The sequence below is a fragment of the Poecilia formosa genome, unplaced genomic scaffold, assembly GCF_000485575.1.
Source record: "Poecilia formosa unplaced genomic scaffold, Poecilia_formosa-5.1.2 Scaffold304, whole genome shotgun sequence".
Taxonomy (NCBI): Eukaryota; Metazoa; Chordata; class Actinopteri; order Cyprinodontiformes; family Poeciliidae; genus Poecilia; species Poecilia formosa.
The window spans coordinates 487,620-509,706 of NW_006800243.1; the positions used below are offsets into that span (position 1 = coordinate 487,620).

Consider the following 22,087-nt stretch of genomic DNA (forward strand, 5'->3'; position numbering starts at 1 on the left):
TGGGTTGTTCATTAAAATAATTTAAAAAATTCCCTAATCTTGTACAGAATTAGTTGATCCAACAAGAAGATAATCCCCAAAATACATCAAACCTTTAAAAAAGCCAGTTTTGTTGAGAAAAATGGTCGGACCATGAAACTAGCCATTAAAATGTTAGAAACCACGTTGTCATGGAGATATCGCTGTTACAGTTGAAGGTGTATAATATTTTCAATGTCTGACTTATTGATGCACTTTTACTGTAACTGCACAAAACATAAAAACACAAGTCAATATTCTTTACAACCTGAAAGATGCAGAGATTACAGAAAGTCAGAAGCATCAAGCTATGGGGGAGATTTGGGCAAATAGCAGCTGTAAAGGTATTTAAATACTTACAGTACAATCCAAGAGCTAGGCAAGCAGTAGGGAGAAAGAGAAACCACAGTGAGAACAAATGAAAGCAACAAAATGAGGGAAAGACCCAGAGAGCTGCTGCTGCAGTGTTAATCTGATAAGAAACCAGAGATGACTCAACATGTCGACGCTAGAGCATCTGTTCAAAATCACAAAACAAGACAGGAAGAAAGACACAGAGAAATAGGAACACAGAGAAATAGGGATCTGAGAAAATAGCTCCACACAGAGTTAAACCAGAGAGACATCAACGCCTGATGGCAAGAAAACGGATTTAGTCACCCTGCAAAGCAAAAGAGCTTTGAGATTCATGCTCTACTTAGCAAATACTGACAGACTGTGATGTCTGAAGCAAAGATTTATGAGCCAGATGAGGAGTCACAAGTTGGAGAATGTATGACTGCAACTCTGAGCTTTCGGTTATGAATATTAATTGTTTTTAATCAGACCCATTAACTCTCATTACATCTCAAAATAATATTCACAGGGTTCCTGTGAGCTTCAGTATGCCGTGTTAAAGATGTTTAAGATGTGTTTATTGATATGAATGTAAAACATACACAAGTATGTAAAAAACAGAACCTAGTCACTTGATAACTAACATTTAAATTGATAGTTAAAAATAATAAGCACTGAATGAATGAGCATGCACATTTAATAGATAACTAGAGGTGGAAAATCTGGACATTTTAAGACCATAAAATTGCACTATTTCAGAAATAATCCTTTTTTACATTCAATTCTACTGACCAGAGTTTTTTTAGTTCCATTTTTGGTTTATATTTATATATTTGGGGAAAATGCAAAGGATTTCCCCCATCTGGTTTTAAAAAATGCTGCAGGTGCAGAAAATAAGTATAAACTGCAGCAAAAACAAAGTTGAGTAAAAACAATCAAAGTGAAACAAAAGGAGGAAATTACAAAAAAAACAAAGATTTACAATTAAGACAAAATAAATGAAAGAAAAGGCAAAACTTTATGTTTTTATGCTAATGTGATTAATGCAGTGATGCTCAAATCTGCAGTACATATTGGGAGAAAAGAAGTTATTCAGCTTACTATTAAATCTTAGTAAGAGGAAGGAGAGCAACAGGAGTGGAGGTGATAAAAACAGATACACACCTACACTCTGTCAGAGCAGATATACGGCTTGTGGAATAAATTAAGATCATGGTCGCTGACAATTTATGTTGCTTTTCTCTTCCTCAGTCTGCTCTCTGACATTCTGTCTGCATCCACATTAATAACAGAACAATGAGCCCTGTTAGTTTATATAATTATAGAGTCGGGAACCTTTGTGACAGGAGCAGATTGAAGACGGCCTCTAATGACCCTGGAGGTTAATCCTCGTCAGACAGAAACAGTTTGGAAAACCCCAGTGATTCTTTCCTCCATTAGCCTCTCTGTTCTGGTTATTTTGATGGTAAACATGAAACCTGCCAGTTCCTGTATTCTCAGAAAGGAAACAAAGAACAATTGTGTGAAGACACCGAGATGTGTTGTATAAATATCTCATCAGATGTTTTATATTTCTGTATGAGAAAGTTAACTTTTTGAAACATTGGAGGCAATAAATTAACAACATATATCGATTCGCCTCACACGTGATCAATATCAATAGATAATGAGTCCAATAGAATATTCATTCAACTTTGATCCAGAACCGCACAGCATTCTGGGGAATGTAGGCAGAGGAAAGACTTTAGCTGCCCAACCTAAAGTCAACCCAAGCTAAGCTAGGCTACTGGAATCAACTAACTCGCCCTCTGTTTGGTCACCTAGCAACAACCTGCCAGTTTAAGGTTCCGCCCGACTTTGGTTACCTAGCAACAAGCTGCTTAGTAACATGAGCCGCAGCAAAAAGCAGCTTAATGAGCATCTACTTCCTGCTCAGACATTTTGGGATTTTTAATTTATTTTTCTCTTTTCATATCAATGCATCTTCAAAAGCATGTCACTAAGTATAACACAAATCTGCCGAAGTTGCTCCTTTTTATGTTACTTTCAAAGTTTCTTTTAGTTTTATTATTAATAAGATTCCAGAGAGAAGCAGTCAGCTCTCAGAAGCAGGATTTAGGTCTCAGTCGCTTCTCTTTTACATTTCACAGAAATTATCCAGACTTTCTGCTGATGTTCATTTAGTGAGAGCAGAAAAACTAAAATGTTTCTGCAGCTTATAAACTAAAAAGTGAACATGCTGCAAACGGCATTAAAATCTGACACAAATCAAAAGATTATGACAATATTTCCTTGTCATTTTTTCCTGATTCACCTTCTAAAACATGCCAGTTAAATGTATGCATAAAATGATCTTTCAATACATTTAATGTCATTTTTTAACCATCTGGGGTCACAAAGAGCCAAATCATATTCATGTAGGACAGTTACTGGTTTCCCTCAGACTGGATATAAACTTCTTGATTCAGTGAAATATTGTTTTATTTCCCCTGAAAGACATGAGGTGACCACAATCTAATGCTTACCTTAATGTTTTAATACGTGTAAAAAAAATATGCATATATTTTTGCTTTTTTTAACAAAGCTGAACCAGGTTTATTGAAGAAGAAAAGTGAAAATAACGGTTCCTGCTGAACTCCAAGGTAAATGTATGTAATTTGTGATAACATGACCAACACGCCTTTGCAGTTTGAACCCAACTGACCTCTATTGAAGAAAACCCAGGATAGAAAAACAGAAAAAAGACAGAAAGGATGGAGACGAGCGCAAAGGTTTCAGGGATGATATCTTTTGACTGGTGAGACAAAACTGTGTGCGTAGCAACAGGATCACAACCCAAAACACACGGCTGAAAGAACACCATCAATAATGAGCAAAGAGCTTCATCCTATAGAACATCCACAGAAAGTTTCAAACTAAAAACCCGTTTTATCCAAGAGGATATCAAATCTATTTAGCCCGTCTGCTGTAAAATACACTGACTAGTTTCAAGAAAGAAAATCTGATAAATAAACCAGAAGAAAAACAGAGTTCAGCCATTATGTCCCTAACAAGGCCTCACTTAATTTGAGCTTATTGAATGTCAAAATTCACAAGTAAAATTACAGTAACACAATAAATAATAAATGTTGAAAGGAGTGAGTAGAAGTGTGGATGTATTAAAGCCCAACACTTCTCCAGCAACACATAATTATGATTTCTTGCTATTTATAAATAATTTAACAACATAAATATATTCAAATACAATGTTCCCATTGGTAAGAGTATCACTAATAGTAACTCTTCTTCATATTTATTATAATATTGATGCTAAAAATGCTACAATAACAACATAATATATCAAGACTATGTCTCATATTTAGTGTAAGCCATTTTCTTACCCAGTAGTTTGAGTTGTTTTAATTTCACAAAATATTTCAGATTTTCTCACCACAAAAACTTCTTGAGGTTCTGATTTTACAACCTTTAAATTTACATTTCCTTTGATTATAAACTCCTTCTTCTTTTGGGAAACAAGTTTTTGAATATTTCCTGGTAAATGTTCATTTTATGTTTTATAAAAGATGCACAATGTTTGTAAATTAGCCAAATAAAAGTAAATAAAATTTATGGTAACATGTTAAAAATGTCTTGTTAAAGTGAAACAATCTGCCAATGGAACTAGAACTGCGTTGCTAGGTAACGGGCTGGTCTTGGCTGGGGTTGCTAGGCAACGGCACTGTTCTCTTTATGAAAAAATCTGCCAACAGAACTAGAACTTTTTCATCAGTATTAAGGAATTATTTACTTAAAACAGGCTCCTACTTCTTGCTGAAAAGTTACTTTTGAGTTAGTTTGTCTTCTTTCAAGTGTGCTAAGATATCTGCTTTAAAAATTACACCATTACTTGGTAAGATTTTGTGTTTTTGCAGTGCATCAGAATGTAATGTTTGTTACTGGTGTCTTGTCTGACTTTGTATTTTTGTGTTTTGTGATGTAAAGCGGCTTTACTGCCCGTTCCTCACCGGCGGGGTTGGAGAAGTCGAGTACGCTGGTCGCCGGCTGCAGCAGGTCAGGGCTGCTTGACGACAGGTTTCCAGGAATGGGCATGATGGCGACGCTGTGACGACACTGTTTGGTGCCCACGATGCTGTCATCCTGACTCTGACCCAGGCCGCCGTCACTGCGCAGAGACACCAGAGAAGGCCCGGTGGGTTTAGGGGATGAAATAACAGTGGAGGTGATAAAATTAGTCTTTGTTATGAGTTTAGAGGAAAGGGGGAAGAGTAGCAGCTTCACCCTGAGAGAATATTAACATGTGATTCAATCAAAATGTCCACCGGGGTGCGATGTCAAGAGCAGTTACAGAGATCATCTTTCTGAGATTGATACATAAAGAAATGGCAACTGAGCAGAAGCATTCATGGGCAGAAAACACAGAATCACAAGACAACAAGAAAAAACTCATTTTTATTTTATTTTGTTATGCTTTAAGTAGATCTCTGTATTTTCACTCTCGATACATCATAAACCATTAAATAATTTCATGAGAAATTAATGGCAGTCCACACACAGATTAGGTTTTAAATAATAAATCTGGTAAGATAAGATTTTACTAAATTTACTCATTGTCCTTTAAAGAAGGGGTTGAAAAAAACGACACCGAAACCCTGTTACTGTGAATGCATCACATCAGTCATCATATTTATTTACTGGACAATAAAAGAGGAAAAAATCTTACTGATCACTGGACCTTAACAATACCAAAAATCTTTGTCTTTTAAGACTATTTTTAGGCTAAAAGAAGTTGCTTTAGTTTGACTCAAATAAAGGTCTAACTAAAGTCCTGGATTGATTTTTTTATCATTAATTTTCCTAAACACTCAGTATGTCTGAATATGTTCAGATATGCTGAATAGTCCAGCTTCAGAGGTTTGACCTTCAGAGGTCAAACATTTCTTGATTTTTGAATTTATGAATCATATTTTCTTTGTTGAAAACTTTAGATTTCTCTCCCAAACTTAGGGCTAGAGTTACACTTTTAGGCTAAAAGATGAAAGATTACCAAAAAGCAAAAATTACTGAACATGATCGATTTTAGAGGTTAGCAGATCATTTAAAGTTTAGGATAGCAAATGGAAATGCAAACATATTCCATTTTTAATATTGATCTAGACCTGGAAATTATTTAAATTTCATATTCAAATAAATGCCTCCAGTTTACAGAAAACATCATACAAATATAGTCTAGACATGTTTGCAGTGAGGATGAAGGTGTGTTGATGAGTTTGTGTCTTAGTTTGGCAGCTTGTTGAGCACATTGACACTGAAACACGTTTGGAGGATGGGGAATTACACAACAAGAGCTCTTCTTACCCAAACAGGCCCCTGAAGCAGCAGAGACAGACAGATAGGAGAGAGACAACATTTAAAACGCAGGAAATTATTTCTGGCAGAACAAGAAACGGAGCTGAGCAGAGGAGATGCAGCAACGGGTCAAAGCTTCCTCCGTTATGCTCACACCCAACAAATTACTTCAACCAAACTGACAGAGAAGCAACGACATGTTTGCTGTAATAAATGCAGAAAAATGTCATAAAGTCACAAACCTATTAACATTACAGTTTTCTTTGGCTGGTTTTTTATCACCGAGTGTCGACTCAATAACAGATCAACAAAAGAGCAAATTATTATTATTCTCTGAAATGATTACAGCATTAAATAAATTACTTCACAATCAGAATAGGTCAATTAAGAGGCATGATGAATAATAATTCATCATTATTATGAATTATTATCTTAATGGTCACATTAGTTCATAAACTGATGTTGGGTTCAAACCTTAAATCAGTCTGAGAAGATTTTAACCCAGAATTAACTGAGCTGCAAGTCTGACAGTAATGAAAATATATGAAAATGTATCAACAACTTTTCACATAAATGAGATTTTTTTCACACTGGAAATCTGATTTTTTAAATCTTATTATTTATTTATTAATGTTATTTATTTGATTATTTTATTTTATTTCAAAGAAATTAGAATATTGCAGTAAACAAATAAAGCTGTGGAGTTGGAAGGGTTTTAATTATTATAGAGGGTTTTTCCATTTAATTGAGAATTTTAAAGTGGTTTGTTGAATTTGGTTTGAGAAATTATTAAAAAATTTAACTCTGGAATGTAAATCTTTCCACAAACTTAAACTGAAATAACTTTGAGGTAACATTTTCACATAAATCTGAAATTAAAGAGCAAAAAATAAGTACTTAATAGAGTCAACTTCCACCACAAAAATAAAACTTTAACAACTCATAAAGCCTTAAAAAGTGGAATATTTTGCATTTAATTTAAACTTCAAGTATTTTTCTGAAAGCAGACATGTTATTTTTAATGGCTCATCATTTTAATTTCCTTTTATTTAATGTACTGTTTGGATTTACACCCAGACATGAGCGCCATCAAGTTTCCTCCTCATGAAAGGAACTGGTGAATCCTTACTGGCCTCCATATAACCTGCTTTACTCCTATTATCTTATCCTGCCCCTTTAATCAGACATCTAATCCCCTGATGTGGCTTCAGTTGGAACAAAGGAGATGAAAATCCCAGTTCAGCTGATAAATAGATGGCAGTGGAGAAGCTTTGAAAGCTGAGCTTGGATCAAACAGTCATCCGATGTTTGGTGTGAGACAAAGAACGTCGAGGTTTGATGCAAATGATTTACTTCAGAGCATTCAATCAGCAGTGAGGAGGAGACAGGAGTGTGTGTGTTGTGTTGAGTGAGTTAGCTGCGTAATTAACAGGGTGAGAACAGGATCTGCTGTCTCTGCAGCGCTGCCGCAGCCTGCAGTTAAACGAGGCATGGAGAGAAAATGAAATGATGAAATGAAATCAAATCTGGATCGCCACGTTACGGGTGGAAAATCGAATACGGGCTCCATACACCAACTGCTTCTAAATAGAATGTTATTTAAACGCTGAGTTCCTTTAAATCCAGACTAAAAACCCACCTGCTTAGAAATTATTTTGAAACATAATCCATCCATTTTCTTTACACCCTTGTCCCTTAGTGGGGTTGGGAGGGTTTCTGGTGCCTCTCCAGCTAACGTTCCAGGTGAGAGGTGGGAGGTGGGGTCACCCTGGACAGGTTGCCAGTCTGTCACAGGGCTGTTTTTGGACTGTGGGAGGAAACTGGAGTACCGGGAGAAAACCCACCATGCACAGGGAGAACATGCAAACTCCATGCAGAAAGACTGGGCTGGGAATTGAACCCAGAACCTTCTTGCTGCGAGGCAGCAGCTCTACCAGCTGCACCACTGTGCAGCCCTATTTTGAAACATAAGAAATGAAACTCTAACCAACATTTTGTTGTGCAATGATGTGAAATCTTTCAATTGTTGATTTGTGTGGTGTTGTTTTTTTTTTACTTATACCAACAGAAAAACGTAAAAAAAAAAAAGTAAAAACTTTGATTTTTGACCATGTTATCAGAGGATAAAGTTTAAAATTTAGCAATGATAACACAAATCTCACCACGTTAAGTTTTTGAGAAAATAGCTTTTTAGCACTAAATTGCAGCTTCTTTATACTTCTAATCTGGATTAGAGAAAAGATGTTTTTCCATTCCCCACTGACTCCCAGCCAGTGTTACCTGAATGGTTTGGGTGGTAGTATACTGAAGCGCGTTTTCTCCAGCATCTTCCTGATCTTGTTGCGTCCCCCCGACACGGTGTTCGCTTTCATCTTCCGGGTGCTTTTGCTGTCCGTGGGGAACTCGATGTCTCCGGAGAAGTCGGCGATGGAGAAGCGGTTGCCTTTTTTCTCCTGGATCTTAGGAATGTGAGGGCCACCGTTTTTCTTTTCGTGCATGATCCTGCTCAGCAGCTCTTTGAACACTGGAGAGACGGAGCAAAACGAAGAGCAGATATTGGTTGCAGTGCTTTTGAACTTCTTAATCTTTTTATTTTGTTTCATTACAACCAGAAAACTCTCAGCTTTATGCATCCAGAGCAGGGATGTCAAACTCACTTTTATTTCGGGCCTCATCAAGATTATGAAATGTCCTAAAAGGGCCGGTTGAGGTAAAATGTATTGTTAAAATTTGAATAAGTAGTACTTCTTAATACTGGACATAGTTTTACATTGATTTAATTTGGCAGAATACAAATATGGAAAAGTACAGAAGATTACTGCCACTGAAAAAAACTGAATTCTGGCTTTAATCTTCTGTTCAAAATTCTGAGAAAAGTCAGAATTTTCACAGTTTTTCTCAAATTCAGAATTTTTTCTCAGAATCCTGAATTTTCCCCCAGATTTAATAAAAACAAAAACAAAAAAAACAAAAAAAAACAGAATTCAATCAATTCAGTTTCTCAGAATTGATTTCCCCCCAGATTTTTTATTTTTCCAGAATTTTGACTTTCTTTCTCTGAATCCTGATTTTTTCCCCTGGAATTCTGATTTCTGATCTTAGAAAATAAAAGTTTGAATAATTCAGGCAAATTTTTAAATAAAAGTAAAAATTCAGATTTTTTTTTTTTCAGTAATCCTAATCCGCTTCCATTGACAACTGATTTCACCTGATTGATAAAACATTATTTAAGCATATTATAATCATTTTCAAGGTTTTATTCAAGTCTCCCTTTGGGCCACATAAAACTTTACGGCAAAGACAACTGAGGTGTGGAGTAAAATAAGAGACCACAGTTGGTAACCACTAAGCTGAGCCATTTGAATAATATTTAAAATAAACATTTTGTACAATTTTAGCTTGTGGTAAAGTAAAAATGCAGCTTTACTTACCAAAGATGTTGGTTTTCACGGTGAGGGAAAGGTGTGTGTTATTCCTCAGGATGTCCACTGCTTTGGACAAGCCGATGTTCTCAAAGTTCTGACCATTAACCTCCATGATCTGCAACAAAACAGATTAAAAATAGATTTTATAATGTAACTGTAACATCGTCACATTTTATAACTTTTCATTATATTTTCTTTGCTTTAAAATGTGCTGTGCCATCTGCTTCCATAATGGGTCATAGGTCAACTATGGAAACCAGAAGTCGCTCTGACCCTATCTGCTCTTTGCTCCTGATATGTTGTCAGCAGCGTTTCCAAGGTCAAAGGTCAGTCAGAAGTAAGCAACTCATTCAGAAAGTTATGACTCTGCTCCTTTGTCAAGACTAAAGAAGTCCTGACATCCCCAACAGTTACAGTTTCTGCTGTAATTATGAATAATCCAGATAAAGAATCATCCACATCCTCTTCTGCTCTGAGCTGGTTAAATGTCAAACTTGTAGAAATTTGAACCTCTAACAATAAAAGCTGCATATTGAAATGTTTATGTCATTGCGCCGCCTCACCTGATCCCCCCGCTTGAGTCCGGTCTCTGCCGCTTTGCTTCCTTCTTCCACCGACTCCACAAAGACGCCGAATCCTCTCTCGCTGCCTCCTTGCACGCTGAAATGCAGCTGCGACTCCCTGGATGCCTTCTGCAGCGTGATCTGCCTCCACTTCGCCTTGGCTGCGCATGCAATGTTCAGCAACCTCAGATGACCCTTCATTTTCTGCCACAGAGAAAGACAGGAAACAGAATTATAATCTGAAAAGCAAAAGAGAAGGAGAACTTTAGGCCATTATTCTTATTTGCTCTTACTGATGTTTCTAGATGTTTCTCAAATTCCTCCAGGAAGAGCGTCATGGCCGAGTCGCCCTCAAAGTCGTTGAAGTGGTTGTTGACCCAAAGCAGCACTATTCTCGTCACCTGAGTGAGAAAACAGACGCTTCATTTAACCTAAAGAGTTTCTCTAATGCTCTGTGTCCCTGTTGGTTTATTTAAAAACCTCAAGCTATTTGTATAGTCAGATAAAAAACGTGTTAAGAGCTCCAGCAGGGTATTTATAGAGCAGAATGAAAGGTCTCTACGTCTCTAGAGCATCGCGTTGGTCGCTTCAGATAAACACTGGATGATTTCAAAGCTCTACAACAAGATCAGCATATCAGCAAAGTTTCTGCACTTCAGTAAAACGACCAGACTTAACAGGAATTTACTTCAATTTAAGATATAAAACATAATATTCACTCTGAATTCATACATATGACACCAGCGCAGAGTAAACAGAACCGAATGGAAACGAGATAGACCATAAAGGAAAGAAAAGAAAGAAAATAGGAAGAAAATGTTAAACTAGGAAATGAAAAAGTAAGAGAAGGAAGAGAAGAAGAAAATAAATATATTATAAAAGAAACAAGAGAGGAAGATGGAAAGATGGAATGAATAAAGGAAAGGAAAGAAAAGAAGGACATCAAGAAGGAAGGATGGAAGAATAAATAGGGAATAAAGTCAGGAATTACAAAAGTTTATCCCAAATTTATTTTCTGTTTTCCATACTTCACATTTGGAAAACAGACTTTGAAAGACCAGAAGCAACCAGGAGCAAAGATCAACAGATATAGATCCAATTCATACAGGAACAAAAGAAAAACAGATGATCATCACATAAAATGCCCCTTTAAGTTAATCCTAACTGTCTTTTAGTTCATAATTAGAGAAAAAACACTAAAAAACAAACATTTCTGCTAAATTTGCACGTCTTTTCCTGCTGTTCTCACATTCTGCTACCGTCTCCTCCTGGATCCAGTTTGTTGATTTCCAGGCTGGATGTCAAAGTAACGAGTATTGACAGAACAACACTAACCTCAGGTTAAAGCATCAGGCATGAACCAATCAGTAGCTGGCTCACAGACAGCTGAGCTGGCTGTTCCTGCATCAATCTGCAGGTAAACACCTCCACACATGAAGCTGCCATCGACAATCATGACAATATAAGAAACGCTGATATTTTACTTTAGGCCAGGGATGCCCAACGGGTGGCCCCGGGAGCCATTTGTGGCCCTTTAAATGACTTCGTTTGGCCCCTGACCTCTGGTGGTTGAACTCTGTGTTGGTATGAATAAGCAAACGGAGGTCAAGTTGAGCCATTATTTGTATGCAGACTCCCTTTACAGGAAGCTTTTGCTTTTCTTTAGCCTTCAGCCAAACAGAGTTTAGTTAGCCATCGCCCAGAAACAGACAAAAAAAGTCCCAACTGACCGTGTCCCGGTAGCAGTCCACCTGGAACCAGTCCAGCAGTTTCCTGCCAACGTCCATGGGACTGGACAGGAAGGTCCTGTAGGTCAGCAGGAAGTCCTCGATGTAGGTGGGGTCTACCACCGACGGCTCTTCCACCAGGTGCATGATCAGACGCTCTGGAGTTCCCTAAAAATACACAGAGAGTTTCACCAAAGTCCAACACAGAGGACATGCGTTCAGGCGGTTCTGTCACTTAAATGAAACCCAGATCCAGTCTAACTCCACTGAACATAACATGAAAGTATTGGACTGAATAAAATTTAAACCAAACTTTCCAGACATTTATTTGTAAAATCTTTGAAAAACTATGCATTTACTTTGTACGATGGAACACTAGGGCCATAATAGGGAAAATAAAAATTACAAAAATAAAGCTGCAATAATTAAGTTGTAGTAAAATGAGAATAATTCCAAGAATAAGGTCATATGAGAAAGAAGTTGAAATAAAACAAGAATAAAATCGAAATAATATGAGAACAGTCATTAGATGATGACTTTATGAACATTTTAAGGAAAGATTGCAACAATTACAAAAGGACAAAGAATTTACACACCAAAAACGTGTAGTTACACACATTTAACACCAAAAAAAAACAGATCAAACCAACATTTTGGTCTAGTTCCCAGTTCAAATGTCTTACCACACTCCAAATAATAAAAAAAAACCCCTTATAAAACAGTTTTTAAGCAAGATTTAGGAGCTTGTTTTAGATAAATGAAAAAGTTCCAGTTCCACCGGCAGATTATTTCCCTTGTAACATGGGAAAAATGTCTTGTTATAAGTGAAATAATCTGCCAAAGGAACTAGAACTGGGTTGCTAGGTAATGGTCTGGGCTTGGCTGTGGTTGCTAGGTAACGGTCTGGGCTTGGCTGGGGTTGCTAGGTAACGACACAGTTCTCTTTGTGAAAGAATCTGCAAATGGAACTAAAAGGTTTTCACTAATATTAAGGGATTATTGACTTCTAATACCTCAAATTTCTTGTTGAAAAGTTGGTTTGTCTTATTTTCAAGTGTACTAAGATATTTACACTAGAAACTAGACCAACATTTCTTGGTAATATTTTGTATTTTTGCAGTGAATATATGATGTTAACATTAATCATGAAAATGACAAGACCAACTCCGGATGGAGCTGTCAGCCATCCATAATCTAAAGAACGAGGCAGATGAAGCCTCAAACCAATCTAAGGGTAAACCCACATAACAACCGAACATTAAAGCTCCTGGTTGGTGTAAAACTTCAATGTCAAGCGGCGATGTGCAACATTCAAGACACGTCTACTCTTCCTGTTTCGCCAATTTGTTAACATCCCCCCAGTGGCGGACTCTGCAGGAAACGATTTGTCCGACTGGGGAACAGAAACTAGAAGACGCAACTGCTTTGTGTCGGTCACAAAAAAAGAACAAAGTTAGGAAAGAGAAGCGGAAATGCTAACACTTGTGAATTGACTCATCCCCAGTGGATGTGATTTACAGCCAGCAGCTTTCCTTGGGTAAGGCAGCAGAGAGAATCGTTCAGGCCCATTAGCTGATCAATACCTGGCAACCTCTGGAGCTGTGGCGATGGGATCAAAGGGCTTCAGGAAGCTGACAAGAAAATACTCCGGCAAACAATAAACTGCTAGCGATCATAATGATCAACAACGAACACAGAGCAGATGTACTGTATTTTCTTTTTACGAGCCAGTGAAGTCAATAAATTCAAATTATACAAGAGTTCAGGTTCTTATTAAAGAGTTTGAGTCAAAATTTAAGTTAAATAGAACCTGGTTTTGGCTTTGGTATGCTTATATTTAAAAAAAAAACACCACTTTCTGACTGTCTTCCATATTGTATACACATGGAAAAACAGAATATTTGTTTGTTTTAAAAACAGATGAGAATAAAACACTGAAAGCATGCCACAGATTCTGCCAAGACGCCGACAGCAACACTGAAGGATTGCTAAAAGATTGAGGGAACAATCTCCTGCATTCAGCATATTTCTGGACTAAAGAAAGACAAATTTGTTTACTTCTCAAAAAATATCCAGATCTGGCAAAAATCTCCCAAAACCTTGTATGGGAATTACTTAGGGTCCAAAAAACCAAACTTAAACTTTTGTACCAGAATTCAACATGGTATATTTGATGCAAAACCCTCAAAACAAAACAAACAAAAAAAACATTGAAAGAGTTTTTGACAGCAAAAAATGTAACCATTCTCTTAGGAGACATATGAGCACCACAAAAAAAAACCAAAAAAAAAACCACAAAACAAAACAACAACAACAACAACAAAAAACAAACAAGATCCTAACAAATATTTTGGTCTAGTTTCTAGTTAACATGTCTGAGTACATTTGAAATAAGAAAAACTAACCTAGACATATATTTTAAGCAAGCTTTAAGAACTTGTTCTGGACAAATAATTCCTAAATATTAATGAAAAAGTTCTAGTTTCATTGGAAAATTATTTCACTTGTAAGATGGGAAAAATGTCTTGTTATAAGTGAAATGATCTGCCAATGGAACAAGAATTAGGTTGCTAGGCAACGGGCTGGGCATGGGTGGGGTTGCTAGGTAACAGCACAGCTCTCTGTGAAAAAATCTGCCAATGGATCTACAACTTTTTCACCAAAATAAAGGAATAGTTCACTTAAAATAAGCTCAATGTTTGTCTGAAAAGTTACTTGTAAGTTCACTTTGTCTTATTTCAGGTGTCCCCAGATATCATCAGAAATTAGACCAAAACTATTTGATAATATTTTGGATTTTCACAGTGTGAGTAGAGAACTCAAGTAAGAGCAGCAATACTTCAACATATCTTTACTGAAGTAAAAGTAAAAGTAGTTGTCCTAGAAATTCTCAAGTAAGAGTAAAAAAGTGTTTGGTAAAAACTTTACTCAAATACTGAGTAACTGACCAAATTATTTAATATTTAAAAACTACATAATCAGACAGACCGAAATATAAGCTTAAGTGGAAATGTTGGAATTTTAAGGACCAAAATGACAATAATTCATATAAGTAACTAAAAATAACAAAATCAGGTGAAGGAAAATGTTTCCAAATCAGTTTCTTTCAATAAAAAACTAACAGAAACTGCAGGTGTGTCTGAGTCTGGTGAATTTGAGTTAAAACATGTTTGTTTTTCATTCAGTGGGTAAAAAACCCAGAAAGTTTACTTAAGAGCAGAAAAACTTCATAATCCAATTACTCAAGTAAAAGTAAAAAATAAAACATTCCTAAAAGTAATTTTTTTCAAAAAGCTACTCAAGTCCATGTAGCTGAGCCACAAACCTTGATGACGATGTGTCCCTTTCTGGTGCCGCTGCGGTCCAACTCGCGATGCTCCTTCACCATCACGATCTCCCCCTCCTCCTCCACCTTGTGCGTGTTTTTCTCCACGTGGTTGAGGATGCGCCAGTAATCCTCCTGGGCGATGCAGACGAACTGGTCGAGGACGACATGCGGACAGCGGGTGAACTTGTAGTAGAGCAGAAGATTGCTCTGCACCACGTTCGGATACTCAAAAAACAGCAACGTGGACGCATGAGAGCTGGCAAAGTGAGGCATGGGAGGATCGCACAGACAGAGGAAGGAAATGTCCAACAGCGGAAAGCTCTCGCTGAAATAAAACTGAACTGGGAGAAATGGAGGTCCAAAATCATCTCAGCTATTTGAACAAGAAATCACTAAAACATGATCTGCTCCTCTTGTCTAACTCATCAGTTTCTGCATTTGTTTCACTAACGTCTACCTCTGCAACTTCCTGTTTATGTGTGGTAAGGAAACGATATGTGCAGCAGCGGAACTAGTCAGTGTGGACAAAGGAACCTTCTGTGACTTTTCACATCGCCATTACATTAAGAATGTGTTTTTTCTTTAGAGAAGGTCACTCGAACAAAGAAACTGATGTTACTGGGATTCTGTTGAGAAAGAAAAGTTTATATAAAAACAAGCAGGAGGAGAAATGATTGAGCTGCAGAGGCACACATGAACTCTAAGAAGAAAAGCAGAAATGAAATCAACTCAACTTTGGCATTTCTGCTCCATGACACGCATTTTACTTCACAGGCTAAAGAGGAGCAGGACTAAAATTAAAAGATTCATAGCAGTAAAAATAAATACTGTACAGAAATGGCTTATTTTTTGTACAAAAGAGGAAGTGTCAATCATAGAATCAGCCTTTTTTTTACTATAGGAAGGAGAAATCATAGAGCCAGTTCAGGCTTTTACTAATGTCAGAAAAATGATAAATTATAAGAAAAGAATCACAAGAGTTCATTCAAACTCATGATACAACTTTTAGTGAACGGAAGGAGCTAAAAATCCTTAAAATGTTAAAGCTTTAACTACNAGTTGAAGGTGTATAATATTTTCAATGTCTGACTTATTGATGCACTTTTACTGTAACTGCACAAAACATAAAAACACAAGTCAATATTCTTTACAACCTGAAAGACGCAGAGATTACAGAAAGTCAGAAGCATCAAGCTATGGGGGAGATTTGGGCAAATAGCAGCTGTAAAGGTATTTAAATACTTACAGTACAATCCAAGAGCTAGGCAAGCAGTAGGGAGAAAGAGAAACCACAGTGAGAACAAATGAAAGCAACAAAATGAGGGAAAGACCCAGAGAGCTGCTGCTCCAGTGTTAATCTGGTAAGAAACCAGAGATGACTCAACATGTCGACGCTAGAGCATCTGTTCAAAATCACAAAACAAGACAGGAAGAAAGACACAGAGAAATAGGAACACAGAGAAATGGGGATCTGAGAAAATAGCTCCACACAGAGTTAAACCAGAGAGACATCAACGCCTGATGGCAAGAAAACGGATTTAGTCACCCTGCAAAGCAAAAGAGCTTTGAGATTCATGCTCTACTTCGCAAATACTGACAGACTGTGATGTCTGAAGCAAAGATTTATGAGCCAGATGAGGAGTCACAAGTTGGAGAATGTATGACTGCAACTCTGAGCTTTCGGTTATGAATATTAATTGTTTTTAATCAGACCCATTAACTCTCATTACATCTCAAAATAATATTCACAGGGTTCCTGTGAGCTTCAGTATGCCGTGTTAAAGATGTTTAAGATGTGTTTATTGATATGAATGTAAAACATACACAAGTATGTAAAAAACAGAACCTAGTCACTTGATAACTAACATTTAAATTGATAGTTAAAAATAATAAGCACTGAATGAATGAGCATGCACATTTAATAGATAACTAGAGGTGGAAAATCTGGACATTTTAAGACCATAAAATTGCACTATTTCAGAAATAATCCTTTTTTACATTCAATTCTACTGACCAGAGTTTTTTTAGTTCCATTTTTGGTTTATATTTATATATTTGGGGAAAATGCAAAGGATTTCCCCCATCTGGTTTTAAAAAATGCTGCAGGTGCAGAAAATAAGTATAAACTGCAGCAAAAACAAAGTTGAGTAAAAACAATCAAAGTGAAACAAAAGGAGGAAATTACAAAAAAAACAAAGATTTACAATTAAGACAAAATAAATGAAAGAAAAGGCAAAACTTTATGTTTTTATGCTAATGTGATTAATGCAGTGATGCTCAAATCTGCAGTACATATTGGGAGAAAAGAAGTTATTCAGTTTACTATTAAATCTCAGTAAGAGGAAGGAGAGCAACAGGAGTGGAGGTGATAAAAACAGATACACACCTACACTCTGTCAGAGCAGATATACGGCTTGTGGAATAAATTAAGATCATGGTCGCTGACAATTTATGTTGCTTTTCTCTTCCTCAGTCTGCTCTCTGACATTCTGTCTGCATCCACATTAATAACAGAACAATGAGCCCTGTTAGTTTATATAATTATAGAGTCGGGAACCTTTGTGACAGGAGCAGATTGAAGACGGCCTCTAATGGCCCTGGAGGTTAATCCTCGTCAGACAGAAACAGTTTGGAAAACCCCAGTGATTCTTTCCTCCATTAGCCTCTCTGTTCTGGTTATTTTGATGGTAAACATGAAACCTGCCAGTTCCTGTATTCTCAGAAAAGAAACAAAGAACAATTGTGTGAAGACACCGAGATGTGTTGTATAAATATCTCATCAGATGTTTTATATTTCTGTATGAGAAAGTTAACTTTTTGAAACATTGGAGGCAATAAATTAACAACATATATCGATTCGCCTCACACGTGATCAATATCAATAGATAATAAGTCCAATAGAATATTCATTCAACTTTGATCCAGAACCGCACAGCATTCTGGGGAATGTAGGCAGAGGAAAGACTTTAGCTGCCCAACCTAAAGTCAACCCAAGCTAAGCTAGGCTACTGGAATCAACTAACTCGCCCTCTGTTTGGTCACCTAGCAACAACCTGCCAGTTTAAGGTTCCGCCCGACTTTGGTTACCTAGCAACAAGCTGCTTAGTAACATGAGCCGCAGCAAAAAGCAGCTTAATGAGCATCTACTTCCTGCTCAGACATTTTGGGATTTTTAATTTATTTTTCTCTTTTCATATCAATGCATCTTCAAAAGCATGTCACTAAGTATAACACAAATCTGCCGAAGTTGCTCCTTTTTATGTTACTTTCAAAGTTTCTTTTAGTTTTATTATTAATAAGATTCCAGAGAGAAGCAGTCAGCTCTCAGAAGCAGGATTTAGGTCTCAGTCGCTTCTCTTTTACATTTCACAGAAATTATCCAGACTTTCTGCTGATGTTCATTTAGTGAGAGCAGAAAAACTAAAATGTTTCTGCAGCTTATAAACTAAAAAGTGAACATGCTGCAAACGGCATTAAAATCTGACACAAATCAAAAGATTATGACAATATTTCCTTGTCATTTTTTCCTGATTCACCTTCTAAAACATGCCAGTTAAATGTATGCATAAAATGATCTTTCAATACATTTAATGTCATTTTTTAACCATCTGGGGTCACAAAGAGCCAAATCATATTCATGTAGGACAGTTACTGGTTTCCCTCAGACTGGATATAAACTTCTTGATTCAGTGAAATATTGTTTTATTTCCCCTGAAAGACATGAGGTGACCACAATCTAATGCTTACCTTAATGTTTTAATACGTGTAAAAAAAATATGCATATATTTTTGCTTTTTTTAACAAAGCTGAACCAGGTTTATTGAAGAAGAAAAGTGAAAATAACGGTTCCTGCTGAACTCCAAGGTAAATGTATGTAATTTGTGATAACATGACCAACACGCCTTTGCAGTTTGAACCCAACTGACCTCTATTGAAGAAAACCCAGGATAGAAAAACAGAAAAAAGACAGAAAGGATGGAGACGAGCGCAAAGGTTTCAGGGATGATATCTTTTGACTGGTGAGACAAAACTGTGTGCGTAGCAACAGGATCACAACCCAAAACACACGGCTGAAAGAACACCATCAATAATGAGCAAAGAGCTTCATCCTATAGAACATCCACAGAAAGTTTCAAACTAAAAACCCGTTTTATCCAAGAGGATATCAAATCTATTTAGCCCGTCTGCTGTAAAATACACTGACTAGTTTCAAGAAAGAAAATCTGATAAATAAACCAGAAGAAAAACAGAGTTCAGCCATTATGTCCCTAACAAGGCCTCACTTAATTTGAGCTTATTGAATGTCAAAATTCACAAGTAAAATTACAGTAACACAATAAATAATAAATGTTGAAAGGAGTGAGTAGAAGTGTGGATGTATTAAAGCCCAACACTTCTCCAGCAACACATAATTATGATTTCTTGCTATTTATAAATAATTTAACAACATAAATATATTCAAATACAATGTTCCCATTGGTAAGAGTATCACTAATAGTAACTCTTCTTCATATTTATTATAATATTGATGCTAAAAATGCTACAATAACAACATAATATATCAAGACTATGTCTCATATTTAGTGTAAGCCATTTTCTTACCCAGTAGTTTGAGTTGTTTTAATTTCACAAAATATTTCAGATTTTCTCACCACAAAAACTTCTTGAGGTTCTGATTTTACAACCTTTAAATTTACATTTCCTTTGATTATAAACTCCTTCTTCTTTTGGGAAACAAGTTTTTGAATATTTCCTGGTAAATGTTCATTTTATGTTTTATAAAAGATGCACAATGTTTGTAAATTAGCCAAATAAAAGTAAATAAAATTTATGGTAACATGTTAAAAATGTCTTGTTAAAGTGAAACAATCTGCCAATGGAACTAGAACTGCGTTGCTAGGTAACGGGCTGGTCTTGGCTGGGGTTGCTAGGCAACGGCACTGTTCTCTTTATGAAAAAATCTGCCAACAGAACTAGAACTTTTTCATCAGTATTAAGGAATTATTTACTTAAAACAGGCTCCTACTTCTTGCTGAAAAGTTACTTTTGAGTTAGTTTGTCTTCTTTCAAGTGTGCTAAGATATCTGCTTTAAAAATTACACCATTACTTGGTAAGATTTTGTGTTTTTGCAGTGCATCAGAATGTAATGTTTGTTACTGGTGTCTTGTCTGACTTTGTATTTTTGTGTTTTGTGATGTAAAGCGGCTTTACTGCCCGTTCCTCACCGGCGGGGTTGGAGAAGTCGAGTACGCTGGTCGCCGGCTGCAGCAGGTCAGGGCTGCTTGACGACAGGTTTCCAGGAATGGGCATGATGGCGACGCTGTGACGACACTGTTTGGTGCCCACGATGCTGTCATCCTGACTCTGACCCAGGCCGCCGTCACTGCGCAGAGACACCAGAGAAGGCCCGGTGGGTTTAGGGGATGAAATAACAGTGGAGGTGATAAAATTAGTCTTTGTTATGAGTTTAGAGGAAAGGGGGAAGAGTAGCAGCTTCACCCTGAGAGAATATTAACATGTGATTCAATCAAAATGTCCACCGGGGTGCGATGTCAAGAGCAGTTACAGAGATCATCTTTCTGAGATTGATACATAAAGAAATGGCAACTGAGCAGAAGCATTCATGGGCAGAAAACACAGAATCACAAGACAACAAGAAAAAACTCATTTTTATTTTATTTTGTTATGCTTTAAGTAGATCTCTGTATTTTCACTCTCGATACATCATAAACCATTAAATAATTTCATGAGAAATTAATGGCAGTCCACACACAGATTAGGTTTTAAATAATAAATCTGGTAAGATAAGATTTTACTAAATTTACTCATTGTCCTTTAAAGAAGGGGTTGAAAAAAACGACACCGAAACCCTGTTACTGTGAATGCATCACATCAGTCATCATATTTATTTACTGGACAATAAAAGAGGAAAAAATCTTACTGATCACTGGACCTTAACAATACCAAAAATCTTTGTCTTTTAAGACTATTTTTAGGCTAAAAGAAGTTGCTTTAGTTTGACTCAAATAAAGGTCTAACTAAAGTCCTGGATTGATTTTTTTATCATTAATTTTCCTAAACACTCAGTATGTCTGAATATGTTCAGATATGCTGAATAGTCCAGCTTCAGAGGTTTGACCTTCAGAGGTCAAACATTTCTTGATTTTTGAATTTATGAATCATATTTTCTTTGTTGAAAACTTTAGATTTCTCTCCCAAACTTAGGGCTAGAGTTACACTTTTAGGCTAAAAGATGAAAGATTACCAAAAAGCAAAAATTACTGAACATGATCGATTTTAGAGGTTAGCAGATCATTTAAAGTTTAGGATAGCAAATGGAAATGCAAACATATTCCATTTTTAATATTGATCTAGACCTGGAAATTATTTAAATTTCATATTCAAATAAATGCCTCCAGTTTACAGAAAACATCATACAAATATAGTCTAGACATGTTTGCAGTGAGGATGAAGGTGTGTTGATGAGTTTGTGTCTTAGTTTGGCAGCTTGTTGAGCACATTGACACTGAAACACGTTTGGAGGATGGGGAATTACACAACAAGAGCTCTTCTTACCCAAACAGGCCCCTGAAGCAGCAGAGACAGACAGATAGGAGAGAGACAACATTTAAAACGCAGGAAATTATTTCTGGCAGAACAAGAAACGGAGCTGAGCAGAGGAGATGCAGCAACGGGTCAAAGCTTCCTCCGTTATGCTCACACCCAACAAATTACTTCAACCAAACTGACAGAGAAGCAACGACATGTTTGCTGTAATAAATGCAGAAAAATGTCATAAAGTCACAAACCTATTAACATTACAGTTTTCTTTGGCTGGTTTTTTATCACCGAGTGTCGACTCAATAACAGATCAACAAAAGAGCAAATTATTATTATTCTCTGAAATGATTACAGCATTAAATAAATTACTTCACAATCAGAATAGGTCAATTAAGAGGCATGATGAATAATAATTCATCATTATTATGAATTATTATCTTAATGGTCACATTAGTTCATAAACTGATGTTGGGTTCAAACCTTAAATCAGTCTGAGAAGATTTTAACCCAGAATTAACTGAGCTGCAAGTCTGACAGTAATGAAAATATATGAAAATGTATCAACAACTTTTCACATAAATGAGATTTTTTTCACACTGGAAATCTGATTTTTTAAATCTTATTATTTATTTATTAATGTTATTTATTTGATTATTTTATTTTATTTCAAAGAAATTAGAATATTGCAGTAAACAAATAAAGCTGTGGAGTTGGAAGGGTTTTAATTATTATAGAGGGTTTTTCCATTTAATTGAGAATTTTAAAGTGGTTTGTTGAATTTG

General features: G+C 36.3%; 1 protein-coding gene across 7 annotated transcripts in view; it reads right to left on the reverse strand.

Moving 5' to 3' along the window:
* rapgef6 (Rap guanine nucleotide exchange factor (GEF) 6) overlaps positions 1–22,087 on the reverse strand; it is a 149,887-nt gene that overhangs the window by 24,306 nt on the left and 103,494 nt on the right. Inside the window, exons 1-9 of one of the 7 annotated variants that reach the window (XM_016660944.1) lie at positions 14,741–15,179; positions 11,419–11,583; positions 9,982–10,089; positions 9,689–9,892; positions 9,132–9,240; positions 7,981–8,224; positions 5,710–5,721; positions 4,359–4,516; positions 379–393 (exon numbers count right to left, since the gene is read on the reverse strand). In XM_016660944.1, coding sequence (XP_016516430.1) covers positions 379–393; positions 4,359–4,516; positions 5,710–5,721; positions 7,981–8,224; positions 9,132–9,240; positions 9,689–9,892; positions 9,982–10,089; positions 11,419–11,583; positions 14,741–15,016 — 1,291 coding nt within the window. In that variant the 5' untranslated portion in view covers positions 15,017–15,179. Of the gene's footprint in view, positions 1–378; positions 394–4,358; positions 4,517–5,709; positions 5,722–7,980; positions 8,225–9,131; positions 9,241–9,688; positions 9,893–9,981; positions 10,090–11,418; positions 11,584–14,740; positions 15,180–19,969; positions 20,128–22,087 lie in introns of those variants that run through there. The other 6 variants (XM_016660942.1, XM_016660946.1, XM_016660943.1 and 3 more) reach the window with 6 other exon arrangements.